Source organism: Etheostoma cragini, chromosome 13 (assembly GCF_013103735.1).
Source record: "Etheostoma cragini isolate CJK2018 chromosome 13, CSU_Ecrag_1.0, whole genome shotgun sequence".
In the NCBI taxonomy this organism is placed as follows: Eukaryota; Metazoa; Chordata; class Actinopteri; order Perciformes; family Percidae; genus Etheostoma; species Etheostoma cragini.
The window spans coordinates 5,595,338-5,613,261 of NC_048419.1; the positions used below are offsets into that span (position 1 = coordinate 5,595,338).

At 40.8% G+C, this 17,924-nt stretch overlaps 1 protein-coding gene and 1 long non-coding RNA gene across 3 annotated transcripts in view; one reads left to right on the forward strand and one right to left on the reverse strand.

Annotated features, from left to right (window-relative positions):
• Positions 1 to 13,614, forward strand: part of uvrag (UV radiation resistance associated gene) — a 91,254-nt gene extending 77,640 nt beyond the window's left edge. For both annotated transcript variants that reach the window (XM_034889552.1, XM_034889553.1), the window contains 2 exons: positions 2,293 to 2,384; positions 11,176 to 13,614. In XM_034889552.1, the coding sequence (XP_034745443.1) occupies positions 2,293 to 2,384; positions 11,176 to 12,031 (948 nt within the window). In that variant the 3' untranslated portion in view covers positions 12,032 to 13,614. The remainder of the gene's footprint in view (positions 1 to 2,292; positions 2,385 to 11,175) is intronic.
• Positions 13,503 to 17,924, reverse strand: part of LOC117955226 — a 28,291-nt gene continuing 23,869 nt past the window's right edge. Inside the window, exon 3 of the long non-coding RNA XR_004658990.1 lies at positions 13,503 to 13,622. This is a non-coding gene — a long non-coding RNA (uncharacterized LOC117955226). The remainder of the gene's footprint in view (positions 13,623 to 17,924) is intronic.

Genomic DNA, 17,924 nt, shown 5'->3' on the forward strand with positions numbered 1-17,924 from the left:
GAACATGCCTGCTGGTAGAGTTTTGAATTCTTCTGTGTTGGCTAGTCCAAGGCATATATTAAGAAAAATCTCGGACCAGCCAGTAACATCCTCCTATTTTTATTTTTTCATTTATTTCCCCAGAGGAAGCCCCATAGCAATACAAGCCAGTTATGTCACCAATCACTCTCCTGTCTTCACCCATATCCAGTTTCCATATCCAGTTTCTGTATGCTGCATGCTTGGCAAGATCTCTTCACATGAGGAAACCAGGAAGCACACATACAAATGCAAAATCATGCGCGCTCTCTCTCTCTCTCTTTCTCTCTCTCTCTCTCTCTCTCTCTCTCTCTCTCTCTCTCTCTCTCTCTCTCTCTCTCTCTCTCTCTCTCTCTCTCTCTCCCCCCCCTCTCCCCCCCTCTCTCTCTCTCTCTCTCCCCCCCCTCTCCCCCCCTCTCTCCCACACACTGACACATAGCAGTTTGATCTGACATAGGGCTCCTGTCAGACATGCAGTGTAGATATTACACACACTTCGGAGTTCAAGCCAAGTAATGGAATTTATAGATGGCATTTTGCTACGCCTTCTGACTGAGAATCAAAGAAAGCACACAGTATATCCAACAAACGCTGTTTACCTTCAGTTGAAGCCATAATATTTATTCTTTGCTCATATCTGATTCACGATTTCTGATTCATACTTTCTAGACCGTAACCTTGAGATTTCCATGAGATTGGGATTTTCCTTTTTTAGCATCCGGCCACAAAACAAGCAAGCCCCCCTTCTTCATTTTGCTATGCTCTTTCTGTTTCTAAACTGGTGGTGTTATTGATCTTGGCTTACTGCTTTAAACCCAATTCCGTTCAGCTGGTCCTGTGGACAGCGCAGCATCGTCATTTGGTCAGACCCTGAGGTTTACACTGAGCCATGAATGGATCTCTATGTTGTCCTCGTAGGTTTTGGACCGTTCCATCACAATCGGTGTTTCGAGGCGACACCCCGTGTCCCACCCCCTCAATCTGAGCTTCTTTTGATAAAGTCCTCCATTGATACTGTGACCTCATGACTGTTATTTCTGTGCCCTTCCCCCCCAACTAACTGGAACATTGATACAGACATTTGAACACCATGGCACATGTCATGCACATGCCGTGCCATTCATACCATAGAGTTTACACATTATTCTGGCAGCTGTTCAGACAGAAGGGGTTTTAGCCATTTTATGTTGAGGAGAAATTTGACACAAATGCACAAGTGGCCTGTGTATACTCCTCCAATGCCACTCATCTCGTTAGTCAGGCTTTACAAGAGCCACTATGTACTACAGCAGGGTTCTGAAGGAATTTGGTACAGAAATGACCACAAGAAAACATAATGTGTTTTAAGGGCTGCTGATACCCTGGAAACCTTTAGTCTCCTCCTTAACTGCTGTTAACTGGAAATGTGACCGTAGCCCTCTGGGGCTCGGAGACTTATTCCTCTGTAATTCCTTTATTATTATGCCACTCATTCATTATGTGCTCATATATGATGAAGCATTTATTTTGAGTGAGTGGTGTCTCAGAGTCATGTGCACTGCATTTCTTCACCAGAAGTGTGTGTGTGCGTGTGCGTGTGCAAAAAGCAGAGTGGTTGCCGTGGTACCCAAGTAGAAACACAACAAATGTCAGCTGGTGCAGGCAGTGTGTGTGACAGAGGGGCCTCAGAGATATACACTGGACGTGCGGCATGATGCTCCTCTGCTGTTGGGTAATATAGGTTAAATAAACTCTCCGGGACAAGAGTTGGCTCGCTGTGACATCGCTCAACTGTTAGAGGAGATATTTCTGGCACCAGAGCTGGAGTTTTTAATGTGTTGCTGTTGATTTTTCTCCCCAAAATTTAAAAATGGTCAATTGAAGAGAGAGGGCAAGATCATGGAAGAATGTAACAGGGTTTTTAACACACTCTCTTTGCTCCATTTTAACCAGATGGTGTTTTTTTTCGCCACCCGGATCTTATCCTGTCTTTCAACACACCTTACATATTAGCGCACATGCCTGTTATCAGGGAAGGATGCCCATTGTGTGTCCAGATGAGTAATGGTCTGATGGGGAGAGTAGAAATTTGTCATGGTAAAAGAATGTAGACTTAAGACCTGTAGGTGGTATTTCTTTCTTCTCCGAACAACATGAAGACTGTGCATACGTGTCTAAGTGATTTGCTGTAGTCCTATCCTGCCACACACCATATGTTGGGTCGTAGGATGTACCATGTGGTAGGTTGTTTGAGGTTATGGTTAATGATACGGTACATGTTCCCTTTTCTTGCAGCTGAGATATCAACATGGCTTGACCACCCCAGACCTGCAGCAGACATTACCCAACCTGAAGAACTTTCTGGAGCATGGTCTGCTGGTCCGATGGTAAGCCACTTTACACCTCAAATATTTCTTCCAAGGTCACTGAAACCAGGAGATGTGATAAATGTGACATATCTGGTGGAGATGTGCTTCTATCCAACACAAGGCGGAATTGCTCTTTGGAATAATTTAATATTTTTTTTTTATTTAAATATCTTTTCACCAATTGACCACTTTTATAAATAAATGAAAATGTATTTGATCATATCCACATTACCTCCATTGAAACAGAAGATATTCCTTTTTTTAACAAACAATATATAATAACATCACACCATAATACCAACCCACGACATTCAAAATCAGGCAAACTGAAAGACTAAAATAGGTAGCTTTTTTATAATGTATTCATAATATTTTGTAATATTAATCTGAATCTGCAAAGTAAGCTATAAAATAAATCGTGAAGTGAAGCATAAAATAGGCCTCCTTGAATTGTAGGAGAAGTATAAAGTTAAATACTCAAAATTAAAATACTCAAACTGAATCCGAACCAGACTGCGCGGACCTCAACTGTATATAATAATTTTGGTTCATTATAAAACTTGCAGGCATAATCTCTAGCATGACGTGTTTGAGTTAATTTGTCTGACTGGACATTGCACATTCGGCAGTCTGACAATTGAGCATGCGCACTATACAATGTTGATGCTGAAACGATATGTAGTGCGGCGCTAATTTGAAAGCACTTTCAGACCAGTCCTGTTTGGAATCTTTCCTCAGATACTGTTAGTATCTTGAGAAAGGACTCTACATCTTGAAGCCTTTTTTCTTGTAAACTGAGACATGAAAGCATATCATAAATCTCACATTTATCTTCCTTGCCTATCAGTCACAAAACTTTGCTGTCAGATTCTTGGAAGAATCGTTTTCTTGGGCTGTTTATCATCAGAGCATCAACTCCTGGTAGCTTGAGAGAGGATTCTGTCCCCAGTCAGTAAAGGTGTTGGGTATTTATTCAAGTTTACACAAGCTGTTGGAAATTCCTGTATCTTAAACAGTGATTAACTCACTCCAGGCACACTATGAACAGACTTGAAGAAACTCACTAGCACAGAAACTTTACGGCTACAAACAAACATTTTTCATAAATACATTTTGTTGAATCATCAGCACGAGTACAACCTAATACAATGGATTAATAGAAAATAATTTGTAAAAATACTAAAAAGTCCTTGACAGGTTCCTTGAGGTATCCCACAACTTGTTTACACGTGAAAATCAATTTCTTTGCTCTATTTGTTACTCTGTACTGAGACCATCCACTGCAACTGCAATGTCTTTAGGATTGTTCATATGCAGTACATGTCTAGCAGATGTGGGTTTTCAAAGTAAGAACTGTTCTGACAAAAGTTTGGTCTGACAGCGCAGTATTCTCTAACATTGTATGGTTGTATTAAGAAATAATGCCGAATACGTCACCTTTGTAATGATGTAGCACCTCTGCAAATCATCAGTACCTCCATATAAAAAAAAAAGCAGTTCTTGATGAGATTTGCAGCAGCCACTTTGTCCCGGTGATATGGAATGCTTAGATCTCTGCCTCTTTCTGTCTATAGCCTAATGGCCTGTAAGTAACCCTTCACTAAATCCTGAGAGTTGGTCTGTGTTGGACTTGAGCTCCACTGCCCTATAAAAGAGAAAACTGCCTTTGATCTCCACTCCTCTCCCAGGGTCAGCAAAGGGGGAAATGTGTATTACACACATTAATTGAATAATCTTTTGTTTTGAAAGGAAAGAAGCCATGAAAAGCCCAAGCTCTAAAATCAGCTCCCAACCACGCCCACCCCTTTAATGGGAAGTGGAAGGGCCCAAAGATAGATGAGATGAAAGCATTGGCCCGCTAAGCCTGAAGCTGTGTGTGTGTGTGTGTGTGTGTGTGTGTGTGTGTGTCTGTGTGTCTTCCAAAAAATTGTAACCGTTCGACAGTGGCTTGGACAGTGGGACTGTAGCTCAATGAGGTTGCATTGGATAAATCTAAATTGGGATCAATTTGGCATAACGGAATAATTTAGACAAAAACAAGGAAGATTGGAAAATAATTGTCCAACTTAATGAGAAAAAAGCTGGTAATAAATATATACATACTGTATATATACAATATATTATTCAGAGTTACATTCAGATACAATTTCACGCGTGGGACCTGCTCATGAAATATGGATGTATAAAATATCTTCATGGCAGCTGCAGATAATTAGGTTATAGACTGTGAGAGAGAGAGAGAATAATCTGCTTCCTCAATCCCTCCTTGCCACCTCTTTCTTCCCTCCACGCATCCAAACAAGGATGATGTGATGAAGGATATGACCAAGGGCACTGTTTCCAGAACACATTTGGAAACTGTTCCTCCCTCCATATATAACTAATTCAGCATGCATCCAGTCTGCAGGGAGAGCCTTTCCCCAAGCGCCAAGACTGACACCATGGGAGCACAGCGGGTTCATCGTGGACATTTTATACAGAGTGGACGGAAAAGCTGAGTGCATGTAGGAATACAAAGGGTAAAAAATATGTTCAGTGGGCTATATGATGCTGGTCTGGTGAGCTGCTGATCATATCTTTATACATTTCCAAACAGTATTGTTTCAGAAACACATCATAACATGTCATGATATATACAGCCCAGCTCAGGTGAAAAATGGGCAGTATAGTATAGTTTTTTGTTTTAAAATCTTGCTGAAGGATAAGAAACAGGGGAAATGGTGAATCTATAACCCAGAGGCTGACAGAGACAGTACCAGAAACCAATTCTTTACTCTGTAGTCTGCTGAGATCAAAGCCAACACATTTAACATGCAGCCATTTGCCGCTGCACATCCGCTGAGGGCCTGGCAGAGGTTCACAGGGCCCTAATCCTGCACCCGGTGCCTGGAAACAGGGCTACGTACATGGGGGAGGCAAGGTGTGGTAGAGCTCCTGGCCTGGTAGATTCACCACTGCCATTGGAGTATGTGAAGCTCTTCAAAGACCCCATAGTGTATGAAAGGTAAGCAAAACCACGGTAGTCCCCTTGTATTGCATGATGTACACAAAGGTATGCAGTCATGCAGCTGCTGTCTAAATTAAAGATGAAAGGACATATTCTAAAATTTATATACCTAAAATAAACATTTGCAAGGTATATTAAGCCTGACTGGAGCCCTATGGGTTTACAATACTTATCATAGGCGATGATCATTTGGAAGGATAAATCAAGGATATTTTCTTCTTCCTTGTTCATGTGATATGAACCACTTCCTTCCTCTATCATTGGAAATGTTTCCATTTCATTTTTCTTCCTCTTTAAACCATTTTCCTTGCCAACCAGGTTTTTAGTTTAATTTTTTAAAGGAAGCTATTACAACATGATAGCTTTTTATTTCTGAAATTAATCTCAAAACTTACACTGAAGATTGAGTATATTTTTACCCTCCACAAAAATTCAGTACAATACTGCTTTTTTTAACGGATTATGTTAGAAAAATAATCTTAATTTAAGACTGATAGAAGAACAGAACGTCACTGTTCATGAAAAAGGATATGTTGTTGTATTTACACTTTCGTTACTGGTGCATAGAACACAGACCTAAGATGTGTTCTTGTCAGGACATTTTTTTACCTTTGGACAGAGCCAGGCTAGCCGTTTCCCTTCTTTTTCAATCTTCCTGTCTTTCCAGGCTATGTGAAAAGCCTGTGAAATTTACAAAAGTGACTTTATTTTTATAAACCATGCATTTACAAACCTATTTCCTTTGTAATAAATGTAAGACACCCGCTAATGCACCATTGAGCAGAATGCAGTGTCGATATTGTCAGCTTGTTGATTATCTGTGGTGATTCCTGGTGTTCAAAGGCCAGACACTCAATAAGTCCTGCAATGTTGAGACAAAAAAATAAAATACATAGCTTCCACAACAGTGCATATCAAATTCTTAGTAATGTTTGCTCTTCTGGTTTCACAGGGATTCCCTTAAACCACATCAAAAAGCCAAATCTTATCCGCCATTGTTGGTTTTGGCCCAAAATCTTGGCTTCCTAGCAGGATCTGGATATGAACAGGGCATGTTATGAAGCCTGTCGGGGGATTGGACATTGGAAAGGTCTGGCTTACTAAATTCCTGAGTTGGCCTGAGATGTACAAGGTTTGACATCAGCAGTGGAAAGGAAAAGAGCGGTCAAAAAGGAGTTAGGGCTATTTCTGGCTTGGCATGTCAGGTTTTCTGCTTGATGATTTAGGCAGAGGTCTCTTAGCAGCATTTTCAGTGTGCAGTGAAGTTGTTGAAGTGAAATGCAGCGGATTGGGGTACATTGAGACTTAAGGCCTAACTCTAGGTGGTAGCTATAAAAGGGAAACTATCACTGTAGAGCTGTGTATCATATATTTTGAATGAGCAACAGGCCTTTTTCCCCATCAGTATGATATACCAATATACTGTTATGAGGTTTTAGACAGTGTTAGCTGCACAGAACATTTGAAATCTGATCCCCATATTAGAAATCCCCATCCATAATAATTGTGCACATAAATATGGATATGATAATTTATTTGAAGTATCTGCATTATTATTGTTATTTTAAATTGGGTAGTCGTATCAGTAGTAATTGAAAGAATTCTATTGCATCAGAAAAGTGAAAATATAAAAGTAAACGAGTTGAGGAATGCTAGAGACATGCCCAATAAGACCATTACATGCACAATAACAACTTCTGGTGGACCGCATTATTTTACCCTGAGGACATAAATCAAGGGATGCCTTGCAACAGATCAGCAGTGAATATTTAAACCCATGTTTTTAACTGAACAAAGAGTCTACTGTCACACAAGCAGCACTGTGTTGCTTTCAGCTAAATGTTCACAATACCAATGCTAACATGCCAAGCCTGTATAATGTCTACCATGTTCACCACCTTAGTTAAGCGTTTAAATATGAGGCTGGAATGGAACTATAATTGGCTTCTCAAGTATCCAAAGTATTGGACACATTTCACATTTCAACTGATGATGGAGCTAGATTAAAAGTTGAGAGATAACCACAGTCATAACCGTTCAACCTGGGGGGTCATAATTGTATTCACCACATTTTGTGGCCTTTTATTAAACAGTTATTGAGACATTTTACTCACCAATGTTTTAAGAAATTGCCTCTTGGAACCATGAACAGCGCGCGCCATACTTTCACCCAAGAAACGCTCTTTCGTTCGTCAGGAGTGTTTCAACCATGATATTTTTCCTAAACTTAACTAGCCGTTTTGGTGCCTAAACTTAACTGTCATCGTTGTGTGACGCTCACCTTACTGGCTAAACACAACTACCATGGCCCCTGAATTGACCGTCATCTGGCAGTACCTGATCTCACACTGTTTGTATCTATATTATATCTGTACAAATAAAAAAATATCTTGCCTATCCATCCAGTAGATGTTAAGATTTAACTGGGTTAGTGAAAACATTAACCTGCTGGTGGTGCTAGAGGAATTGTAAGGGGACCACCAAAAAAGTAGGATGCCTCCTGTGGGAACCATGAACATACAGTATGTCCCAAATCTATTATCCAACAGTTTTTGAGATATTCAGTCTGAAACAAAGCGGTGGACTAAGAGAAAAACAGACATTGCCATCCCTAGAATTTTATTCCACCCCTTTAAAAAAGCACTTTAAGGACTACTTGTAAGAATGATTTATGCAAGGCAAAAGACATTGCAATATGGGAACAGAGTAAATGTTTAACAAGAATATGAAAAATCTCACGCAGTGCACCAAGAATGTCAACAAGAGAACATTGCATGCTGTTAGCATGCAATGTTCCTTGCTGTTAGCATTCAATGTTCGTATTTGGCCTGTATGAGTTACAGCTTTTCCAAACAACTTTAAGAAGTGTGTTGCAGCAGTTCTGTCTTCCCAGCAACCCTAATCAGCACACATGCCTACAGTGGCCGTACATGTGTAGCATAATTTCCCACATTAAAAAACATGGCATTGATACAATAGTTACAATTTTTCAAGAAAGAAATGTTATGACTGCCCAGGGGTTTGCTTGGCTGAAGTCCTTACCAACACACCCAGTCTTCTCTGTTACTTACTGCACAATTTGACACAAATAATAGCACAAATGTAGGCCAAACATAGAAACTGAGTGGAACAAAATAACACCGTCCACATAAAAAAATTCCTCATTCACACAAAACACTTTATTTCCAGTGTCAATAATACATTTATTAGTGGTGTAGATGCTTGGCTAAAATCGGACCAAATGGGTTCTATTAGAGAGCCAGCAGGAGGGAGCAAAGGAAGAAAATGGCTGATAATAATTAAAATCAAAGCCATGTAATCAGCCGTTGCCATAAGGACATCAGTCAGTAAAGTTAAAAAACATAGTCACTTATTAGCTTCTTATAAATGATGCATGGAAATTTGAACTTTTTGCTTAGTACCAGTTGTCTCCAGTTTCCAAACCTGTATTTTGTTTCAAAGAGTCTCAATCACATTTTCCACTTACTTAAATGGTAATCGACATTACCATGACATCTGTCTTTCTTCTTTTCTACCGAATCAGGTTTTGAAATTTTGACTACCTACCAAAGAAACCATGATGGTTTCATTTGGAAAGTTACAGATAAGTGTATGAGATGGCAAATCGTTCACTCATTCTTGTTCATTTGAGTCGGTCCATAAATGAAGTGTTAAAGAGCTCATTGTTTCCATTTTGCCCAAAATGCTTTGCTCCAGTATTAACCATATGCTCGTTAGAGGGGCAAGTTAAAGCCAGTAGTATTAAATGATGTGTTTTGATGGACATGCGCTGCCAAGCAAAGCACAGTCCATCTCCTGTTCTGCCCACTTAATAGGAACACCCTTACAGGTTTAGGTCATTACCCTGTTTTCTTAACCCTGATCTCGGTTAACCATCCAACATGTATTCCTCCAAAATGTTATCCATCCAGTATTTACAGGTTGTTACCATAAGTGGTTACATACTGTACCTTCAGACAATGGATGGTTTTCATTTACGGTATCCCGAGCGCTTTGAAGTTTGACAAGTTTTACTCTTAAAACTTTACAGGCTTCTTCACTCTTTTGAGCAAAGTGCCCTGCCTGTGAACCCTGTCCGGACCACCTTGGCAGGGTGCTGGCATGGGTCAAGGTCAGGCCTCTTTATGTGTTTGTGTTTGGTGGCAGAAATGTCCATCAGACTACAAGTTAGTACGCAAAATAAATGCATAAGTCAAGTGCCACTGATAGAGACAACTTTACTGCAAAGCAACACAAGAAATTTACAAAGACATATCTTATGGCTTTACGTCCAACTGAAAAAGCATAGCTTTGTTCTCATCTCGGTAACCAACATGTGAATCTCTAGAAAGCTCTAGATGGCCTGCTTCACCTTTGACCTCACCAGTACAGTCCTCGACTCCTTACATAGCGGAATGGCCACGGTAAGCAGAACGCTAAGCAGTCCAGTGATTTAGGCCCTGGCTATCACAATTTAAGTAGATTTATGGCTTCAGTACTGGGGCCAGGCAAGGTGTCCCCAGATCCCAAGCCTGTTATCTGTTAAAGAAGTAAATGTCTGGCATACTTGGGTGGACGCCTGCTGCGCACTTCCAGGCATCAGAACATGTGTAGTCTCACAGGATGCACAAATGTTTTCTGAATGTTGTAAGTTGGAGTGATTTACAAAGAGCTGCAGCTGTCTTTTCTCCTGGACCGGGGGAAAGGAGTTGAGTGCTTTTAGGTGGAGGGGTGCGAATGAGATCAATGAAGAACCAGGTCCAAATAGAGCCTGGGTGTCTCATTTGACCCTTCAGAATGTTCCAGTGTAACATGTTGTCTGGAGAGATTGTTGCTAACTGTAAAACAATCAAATACAGTTTTAGGCTGCATTCAGATTAGATTAGGCGCTGTGGTAAAAAACCTCCCATTCATTTGAATATGGGTAGTCCATTTAGGCCATGAAGGTGGAGCAGGGGCTGCGAAATAAACGCTGCAGCTTGTGGCAAAACATCGTTTGGAGAAACGCAACCAGATCTCACGCTGCGATGGCCAACCAATTAACTGGCTATCAGTCGTGACATAACACAAATGACACACGGAGTTAACCAAACAAACGGGCAACACACACGCACACACACACACACACACCACCGTACAACACTGATCCTGTGTGAGTGCCGTTTTGAGTTGTATCTTGTTTTTATCTGCTTAATCCTTGTGTTGTCTTCCTGTCAAAATGGAAAATCAACACTTTTGTTGATGCATTTTATTGATGTTTTTAACTGTTTGTTTTTTTAAAGTTGTTGTCCCTTTTTTCAACATTTTTGGGGCTTTTTTTCAATGGTTGTCATTTTTTTGACATTTTCAACACTACCTAGCACTAACTTATTAACTTTTCACAGTTTATTTTTGAATTTATGGTCAATAAACCTAATTAATAGGAAATTATACCTAATGTTGGAGTTAGAAAAGCAGATATTAGGAATTATTTTAATTACAATTAAAGGAATGTATGTTGATGTATAATCACAGACTGGAATATGTCAACGTTGTCTACTCAATACTATTTTTAAACCAATTTTGTTTTCAAATGCTATAAAATTTAATAAGACACCCCAAAATTAATGAAAGTAGAGATTTGTACTTGCCAAAGAGCGTTGTGTGGAATCAATCATGTTATTTTGGGTTATTATTGGGTAAACAATTTGACCTGAGCACAACATGCAGGTTAATTTAGTACCGTGCTTAGGTATTGTTGGATTGTCATGGCTTTTATTTATGTCCTTGCTTATTTAGCGTCTTTCTCTTGGTTCCTCACAGTGACAGACACCAGGTCTCAAGCACCATCCCAGTTCCGACCAAGTCTCAGCTTGGTGTGTCTGCTGCCTCAGAGACAGACTACCCCCGCCAAACCAGCTCCCCAGACCGAGGCCTTAGAAAAAGAGCGAGCTCAGAAGCCGATAAGTACAAGCCAACTCCTTCCCCCAGTCGTAACACAGCTGTGGGGGAAGAGCAGCCCCCGGTTGGCCTGGCACCACCCTCGCCTTCACCTAAACACCTATCCTCCTCCCTTGATGCCGGCATGACCTCACTTAACCTGGCAAAGACTACGGAGTACAACAAGGAGGGAGAGCAGAAGGAGGAGAAGAAGGAGGGAGAGGAGACACCTGCTGAGACAGCTGATGAGGTGGAGAGACGCAGAAGCGTTGACAGAGACTCTGAAGTAGAAAAAGAAGAAGAGACTGAGGTGCAACTGCCCACTGGCACCATTTCGCCCAACTCTTTTACAGTGCAGGACACTTGTGATGAAACTGTTCCAGTTAGTCAACACACAGGAGCCATGAACGGTTCGTTGGTACCAGCACAGGCACCTGTTAGCCTGGTCCCAGAGGTGGGTTGCTCTGTGGAGCAAGCTGAGGAGATCATGGGCACAGAGGCCACAGGTTTAGGTTTGGGGTTGGGGATAGGGTTGGGGTTAGGGTTAGGGCTAGCAGATGAGGCCCAGATGGAAGACTACCGCTGCATCCCTGTGGACCACGCAGTAGCTGTGGAGTGTGATGAACAGGTGCTGGGAGAACTGGACGTCGCTGGCTTTGAGGAGTTCTCCAGACGCATCTATGCACTAAATGAGAACATGTCCAGCTTCCGCAGGCCACGCAAGAACTCTGATAAGTGAGGCAGAGGACCTAAAGAGAGATGAAGGCACGAAAAAACTTGCATAGGGGGTTTGGACAAATAGAAGGAAGGGACATGAGGACAAGGGTGGGGTCCCCACTCCCTTATTGCAGCATCAAAAATCATCTGAGCTATTCTGGAATAATGACCAATTTGCACTTGTAAACAGTTCCATGGTAATCTTTTAAATGGAATACAGTTAAAAGTGCAAGTATCGGGACAGTAAGCTTTTATTTTATTTTTGATGCCAGCATTAATATATTTTTAACAGTGGATGGCGCAATGAATCATCATTCATACATTTTTATTCACAAAATAATTTGGCCTCCCAAAGTACAGTTATTGTAGTCTGTTGGTCCATAACAGGGGACCATTAATGTCAAATGACAAACTGTGTACAGCATCACTCATGCTCTGTTATCAAACTCTTACTGCAATAACAGCCCAGATTCACATCCACAATACATCAGTGTATAAAGATATTTCAATGCAGCTGCTTTTTGTGAAATCTTTTCAATCATAGAATCATTAACAAACAGTACGCGCACACATCGAAAGGTTTTATCAACATTAGCTGTCCCAGTACTTGCACCTTTTGAGTGTTCAAATAAATGTTTAGACGCTTCCCGAGCCTTCATTCAGGGTGCATGACAGTTGGTGTGTGTAGGAGGGAGGACGGGATGTGAATGTGTGTGCCGGGGCTTCACATTAGCATGCAGCCGCAGTCACACAATCGCAGTTAGGTTTCAAGTAACCCCACCAATGACCTTTGGACGCGGCATGGTTTCGCCACCACAAAGTGAGGTGGGAGCCGGAGGCAGTAGCCCAATCAGAGACTCCCTAACTGTGACCCACGGCGCCCCCCCTCAGCAGCTCAAACCAGCCGTCATTCACACGGAGTTAGGGTTCTCCTTCAGGTCTTTAGATGTGGATCAGGTGACAGGTTTGAGTGTACAGCACATGGCAGGGATACAGTGCAAATCTTTTTCTGTCCATCTCCATGTCCTGCTTTTCTCATTTTATTTTTTTGCGTTTTAATAAACCCCATCATTATTAACATCAATGTTAATGTTACGGCCACTGACTCATATTCAGTAGACCAAAAAATTAAATTGTGTGTTCTGTTGGAATGTCTCACTCAGGCTATACTTTAAGTTTTAATAGCAAGTGTCTCAAACCCATTGTCTGTGATTTTGTCCCATGTCTGTATGTTCTGAATGCTTCTTGCACAGGTATTCAATTATTGCGTTATTTATGTCTCAACAATTTGTTTTGAAGAAAATCAATATTTAGTTTTATGTTACCCACTCACATGGGATGTCGCTAATTAATAATGTCAAATGTTAAACTGATTTACCAGTGTCTGCCCCTCAGTAAAAAGATGGACTCTCCACCGGCTGCCCACTTTGTATTTCATATGCAGTACCGTGGTGGCTGACTGTTTAGAAGTATTGTATTAAAACTAAAAGATGAACCATGTTAAATCATTTCCATAAAATGCTATACAGTTCAGTAAGTGACCATGTACAGATACTTTTGTATGGAGGGTTTCTTTTGTTATTAAAGACTTGCAGTCCAATGGCATGGATGTACTAGTGGTGTGCAATATTTCAGAATTTGGATTAATTTAGCACTAAAGACAAGAACAGCTGAAGTTTATGGGAATATTTATAATACATTTGCAGGTTGTAGTTCATAAAGCAAGCAAGTTTGACCTGATGATGGCGTAGAGGACAAGTCAGAAGATGCCAAAAGTTATTACAGCTCAATTGATAAATAATTTGGTTTTAGGAATAGTGAGATAGTAGTCACAACATGTACCTGTACATCAGAATGACTTAAATCCCATAAAAATGTCGTCCAATGTCTTTTTTTCTATGACTAACACTTGGAAACCTAGAGATATCTAGTTTTCTATCATAGAAGACCAGAAGCAAAAGAAAAAAAATTTGATACCTCCTATTTGTCAATGGACTTAATTTCTCCACTGTCATGTTTCAGCTTTACTCCCTGAACCAATAATTCAGCAAACCTTTTCCAGGCAGACTTGTTGACTTCTTATAGCAGAAACGGCACAAGTGTGGCTAATTCCCTTAATGGTCGCTCCATTCCATGAAGGCGTCGCTGTAAGCACATTACACCTAACACAGCTGAATGGGAAGAAGCCGTTATTGATGTTTGTTCATCATTAACAGCACCTGTGTCTATTAAATCCAAATGGTTGCTGTGTAAAAGGCCTATAACAGTGTTAGGACGAGCACAGTACTGACAAGGTCAAATTAATGCAAAAACCTGCGTTGGTTGGACCAAGGTTCTCTATCTGCAGTATATGCAGTGCTGGCCCATGAACTGCCGATATGTCAATCTTCTTTGCCATAACCGATATGTTTATGGTTATGTACAGTATGTATTTCATCGGAGTCCAGGACGGGGAGGATTTCAGGAGCATCCTTCTTGGAACTGCCTGAAGCACATTTAACAGGCAGGTACAGCTCTTATTATTTAACGTGTTAACATGTTTTTTTGGTGCTGTTTTTAATGTATGAATACCCTGGAGGGCCGAGAAAGGCGCCTTTAAATAAAATGTATTGTTATTATTATTCTACTGTATGTTTATCTGGCCCATCTGATTATATATCTTACAGCTCAGTTTAATTTTGTCAGATTGAACTCTTTTTCTGCTTCTTCATTTAGATTTTAGAGACACGCTGCACCCCTGCTTGTTATCATTGAAACAGAAACAAAGCTCTTTTGTCTATAATTAATCATTTGTACTAAGCCAGAATCTAAGATGAGTAATTGTATTGCGTTTTTTTTTTTGTGTTGTGGCCAGTTACATCATTTGTTTTATTAATTTGACTAGATGAAACTTTAATGATCCTTTTATAGAGCTCAAAAGCATGGTTCCGTAAGTAAAAATCCCATTCATTTTCTCCCTAAGGATCGATTATTAGCCATAATGTCTAATCCATCTGAGGCAGACTTACCACGAGCTACGGGGTTGTGAAATGAAGGTTTATGCTCCTGTAGAAGCCAGAGATCTCCATAAAATCAACCGTGTTTTAAAGCCATAGTGTGAAACTAATTTATATTAATGAACGTCTGTTACAGTCAAGTAAATGCCAAATAAGTTCCTACAAAGCTAAAGTAATCAGGACTATCAGCTCCACACAACTCCTTGTATTTCTCAGTATGGCTGTGTTTACCAAATGGTGTCATCTGGCCACTTTTGCCTGCAGCAGCTTGAGTGATGCGTTTTACGTCAATGCTGAAAAAACAACAGCAACGTTCAGCTTCGGAGACAAAGAGGACTAATTACAAGATAATTACATCTTCTGTAGAGTCCATCGTGTTTTGTGCACGATCACCGAAGGCTTGCGTCGTGTGATTGCTCCGACAGTGGTATATATCCTTGACGTTCCAGGAAATTCCGCTGGATGCATGTATGTTCACCAACGTCCGTTTCCTTCCCCTTTCTTTGGGTTGGGGTTCTAACCTCCGGTGGGTTTCTGAGGACTATGGTTAACTGCTCCTCAGATCTCTGCAGGGTAAAGCCAGACAGCTTGCTAGACTATCTGTCCAATCGGAGTTTCTCTCGTTTGACTATTTCACAATGTCATGGAGTACCACACTGCCCACAGTTCTACACGCAACAGCAACGTCTCTGATGGAGCTGGTGGAGCTTGCTGTTCCCATGGAAATGTTTACCGCACCCTTAAACAATTAGCAAGCCGCTACCATTGAAGTCAACGATCATTTCGGTACATAGCGCAGTACCTTTGCTTTTTTTTTTGCTGTTTTTTAAATGTTCTTTTTTTACCCAATCAAATGTTTTATGGTCATGATTCATCTCGGAGCTGGTTGGCTTGGTTCCAGGCTAAAAGTCAATGGAAATATTGATACGGGAAAATCACTTCTGAATCCAGAGGGCTGTCCCAGTGGAGCTCTATTGGGAAACTGATTTATTTCAGCTTCATAACATCACCATAGTTTTGCTTTGAACTAAGTGGAGCAGTTTCAGTGTGGCCAGAACGGGTTACAGCTCGTTCCGTTAGTTAAGCCTGTTAAATGCGAGCACCATGGACCTTACATGCTGTATCTACACATGTGGCTGCAAATTGGTTAAATATGTTCAGCCTTACTGTACCTTCAGCACTTGCAGTAAGCCCTTTCTTAATGAAATAAGCCCTTCTGCCTTTCTTTACCTCATTATGCACTTGTCTGAGTAAAATGCAACCTTTCGGGTGGTATTACCGTATCACTGTGCTGTCAGGCCTCCAGGTAGCGTGTCAATTTGTTCACATTAAGCACAGGAAAGCTGTAACTTAAAGCATTTGAAGTATATAGTGTGCTTGTAATTTACATCTCTCTGTGGTTTCAGGCAGATTATGGTTGGCTACTATCAATATGTGTTAGCCCATTACTCATGGCTATAAAGCTTTCTCTTTTAGAATCACCTGTTGGACTTTTCATAGTCGTTCCCATTAAAAAATGTTAGTAATGCAGATGGTTGCCGACTGTGCTTTACTTTCTGTTTCCAGACACACATTTCACATAGAGCAGTTCCCTGCTCTTATAAGCTCCTTGTGTCACTCACAGCTAAGCCCCTACAGGTGTCTGAAGGCATCAACGCTCTGACTCCTGGAAATTACATTTCATCCAGCCAAAGGACCACGGGGCATTTGTGCCATCGTGGAAGGCTCTAAACGTATAGCATGTGAGTGCATGTGGCTTTAGACAGGTGCACGGCTTAAAACGTTGATAGTTGGCAGGTTATTATTGTAGTTTAAAGTTTATGAGAACAAGAACCGAGGCTTTGAGAGTGAGAGTAAGCAGGCCTATTTCCTCACTCACAAAGCCATCTTCATATTTTTGAGTGCTCAGTTTAAAGAGTTGAGCATTGCTGCAGTGTATAGTCTGCTGTACTGTTCATCATCACAGGCACCTCACAAAATACACACCAGCAAAACCAGCACTACCGGCTGTCTAAGCCCGGGTCTCTGGGCTTTTCACCACTGTGTGGGTGTGTGTACGTGACATTAATTAATGGACCCTAACTCTCTGTCTTAAACCCCACAGCAGTGCCCTTATTAACTCAGATTATTGATTTTAATAGTCACTGGTAGGGATATAACCAGGGTGTGATTTTCCTGGGGGGATGCGCTGGACGACCACCTTTCTGGTCTACATAGTCATGCTTCTGTTGAATTATTCTATCCCCGGTGGGGACAATAGAGAGTCTGGCTATCACCAGACCAAGCCAAGCTCAGTAGATTTGAAATAGAGCATTGGTCTGGGGTGTCTGCTCTGTAATGCCAAAAACCAAAAAAAACAAAAACCAAAAAGTTAAGTTTGGGAAAAAGATTGTGGTTTGGATTAAGACATTCCCGAGGAACGAACAAGTGTTTCCTGGGTGAAGGTATTTAGTTTTTGCCTCAAAGGGACTTCTTCTCTTCGGCTTAAAGTGTGTGTTTTTTCCATGGAAAATTAAAATGCGTATTTAAGTGTTTTGGCAAGCCTGCCCGATTGGTCCCATATCCATGGTAGTGAAAAGGGGGTCTAATTCTTGCATGTTTTGTTTTGTTGTGCATGATCAAACCCCCCCCCACCTTCTGCGTTTTTCACAAATGGCACCCAGAATGTAACAATGCAATGTAAATCAGTTAAAATCAACATATAAATGTGTAAAGATTACAACCGGTAAAAATGAAACGGTCTAGGGCGTAATTTACTTTAGTTTACATTTGTTTGACCTCCGATGTCACCACGTCTTCTAAGTTTAGTTTCTTTATTTAAATTTTTTCTACACCTATAGATATTTTGATGCGGGATTTGTTTGAAAAATCAAATTCGACAATTCATTTTTGTGATCAAATACAATTTCAAGGACACAT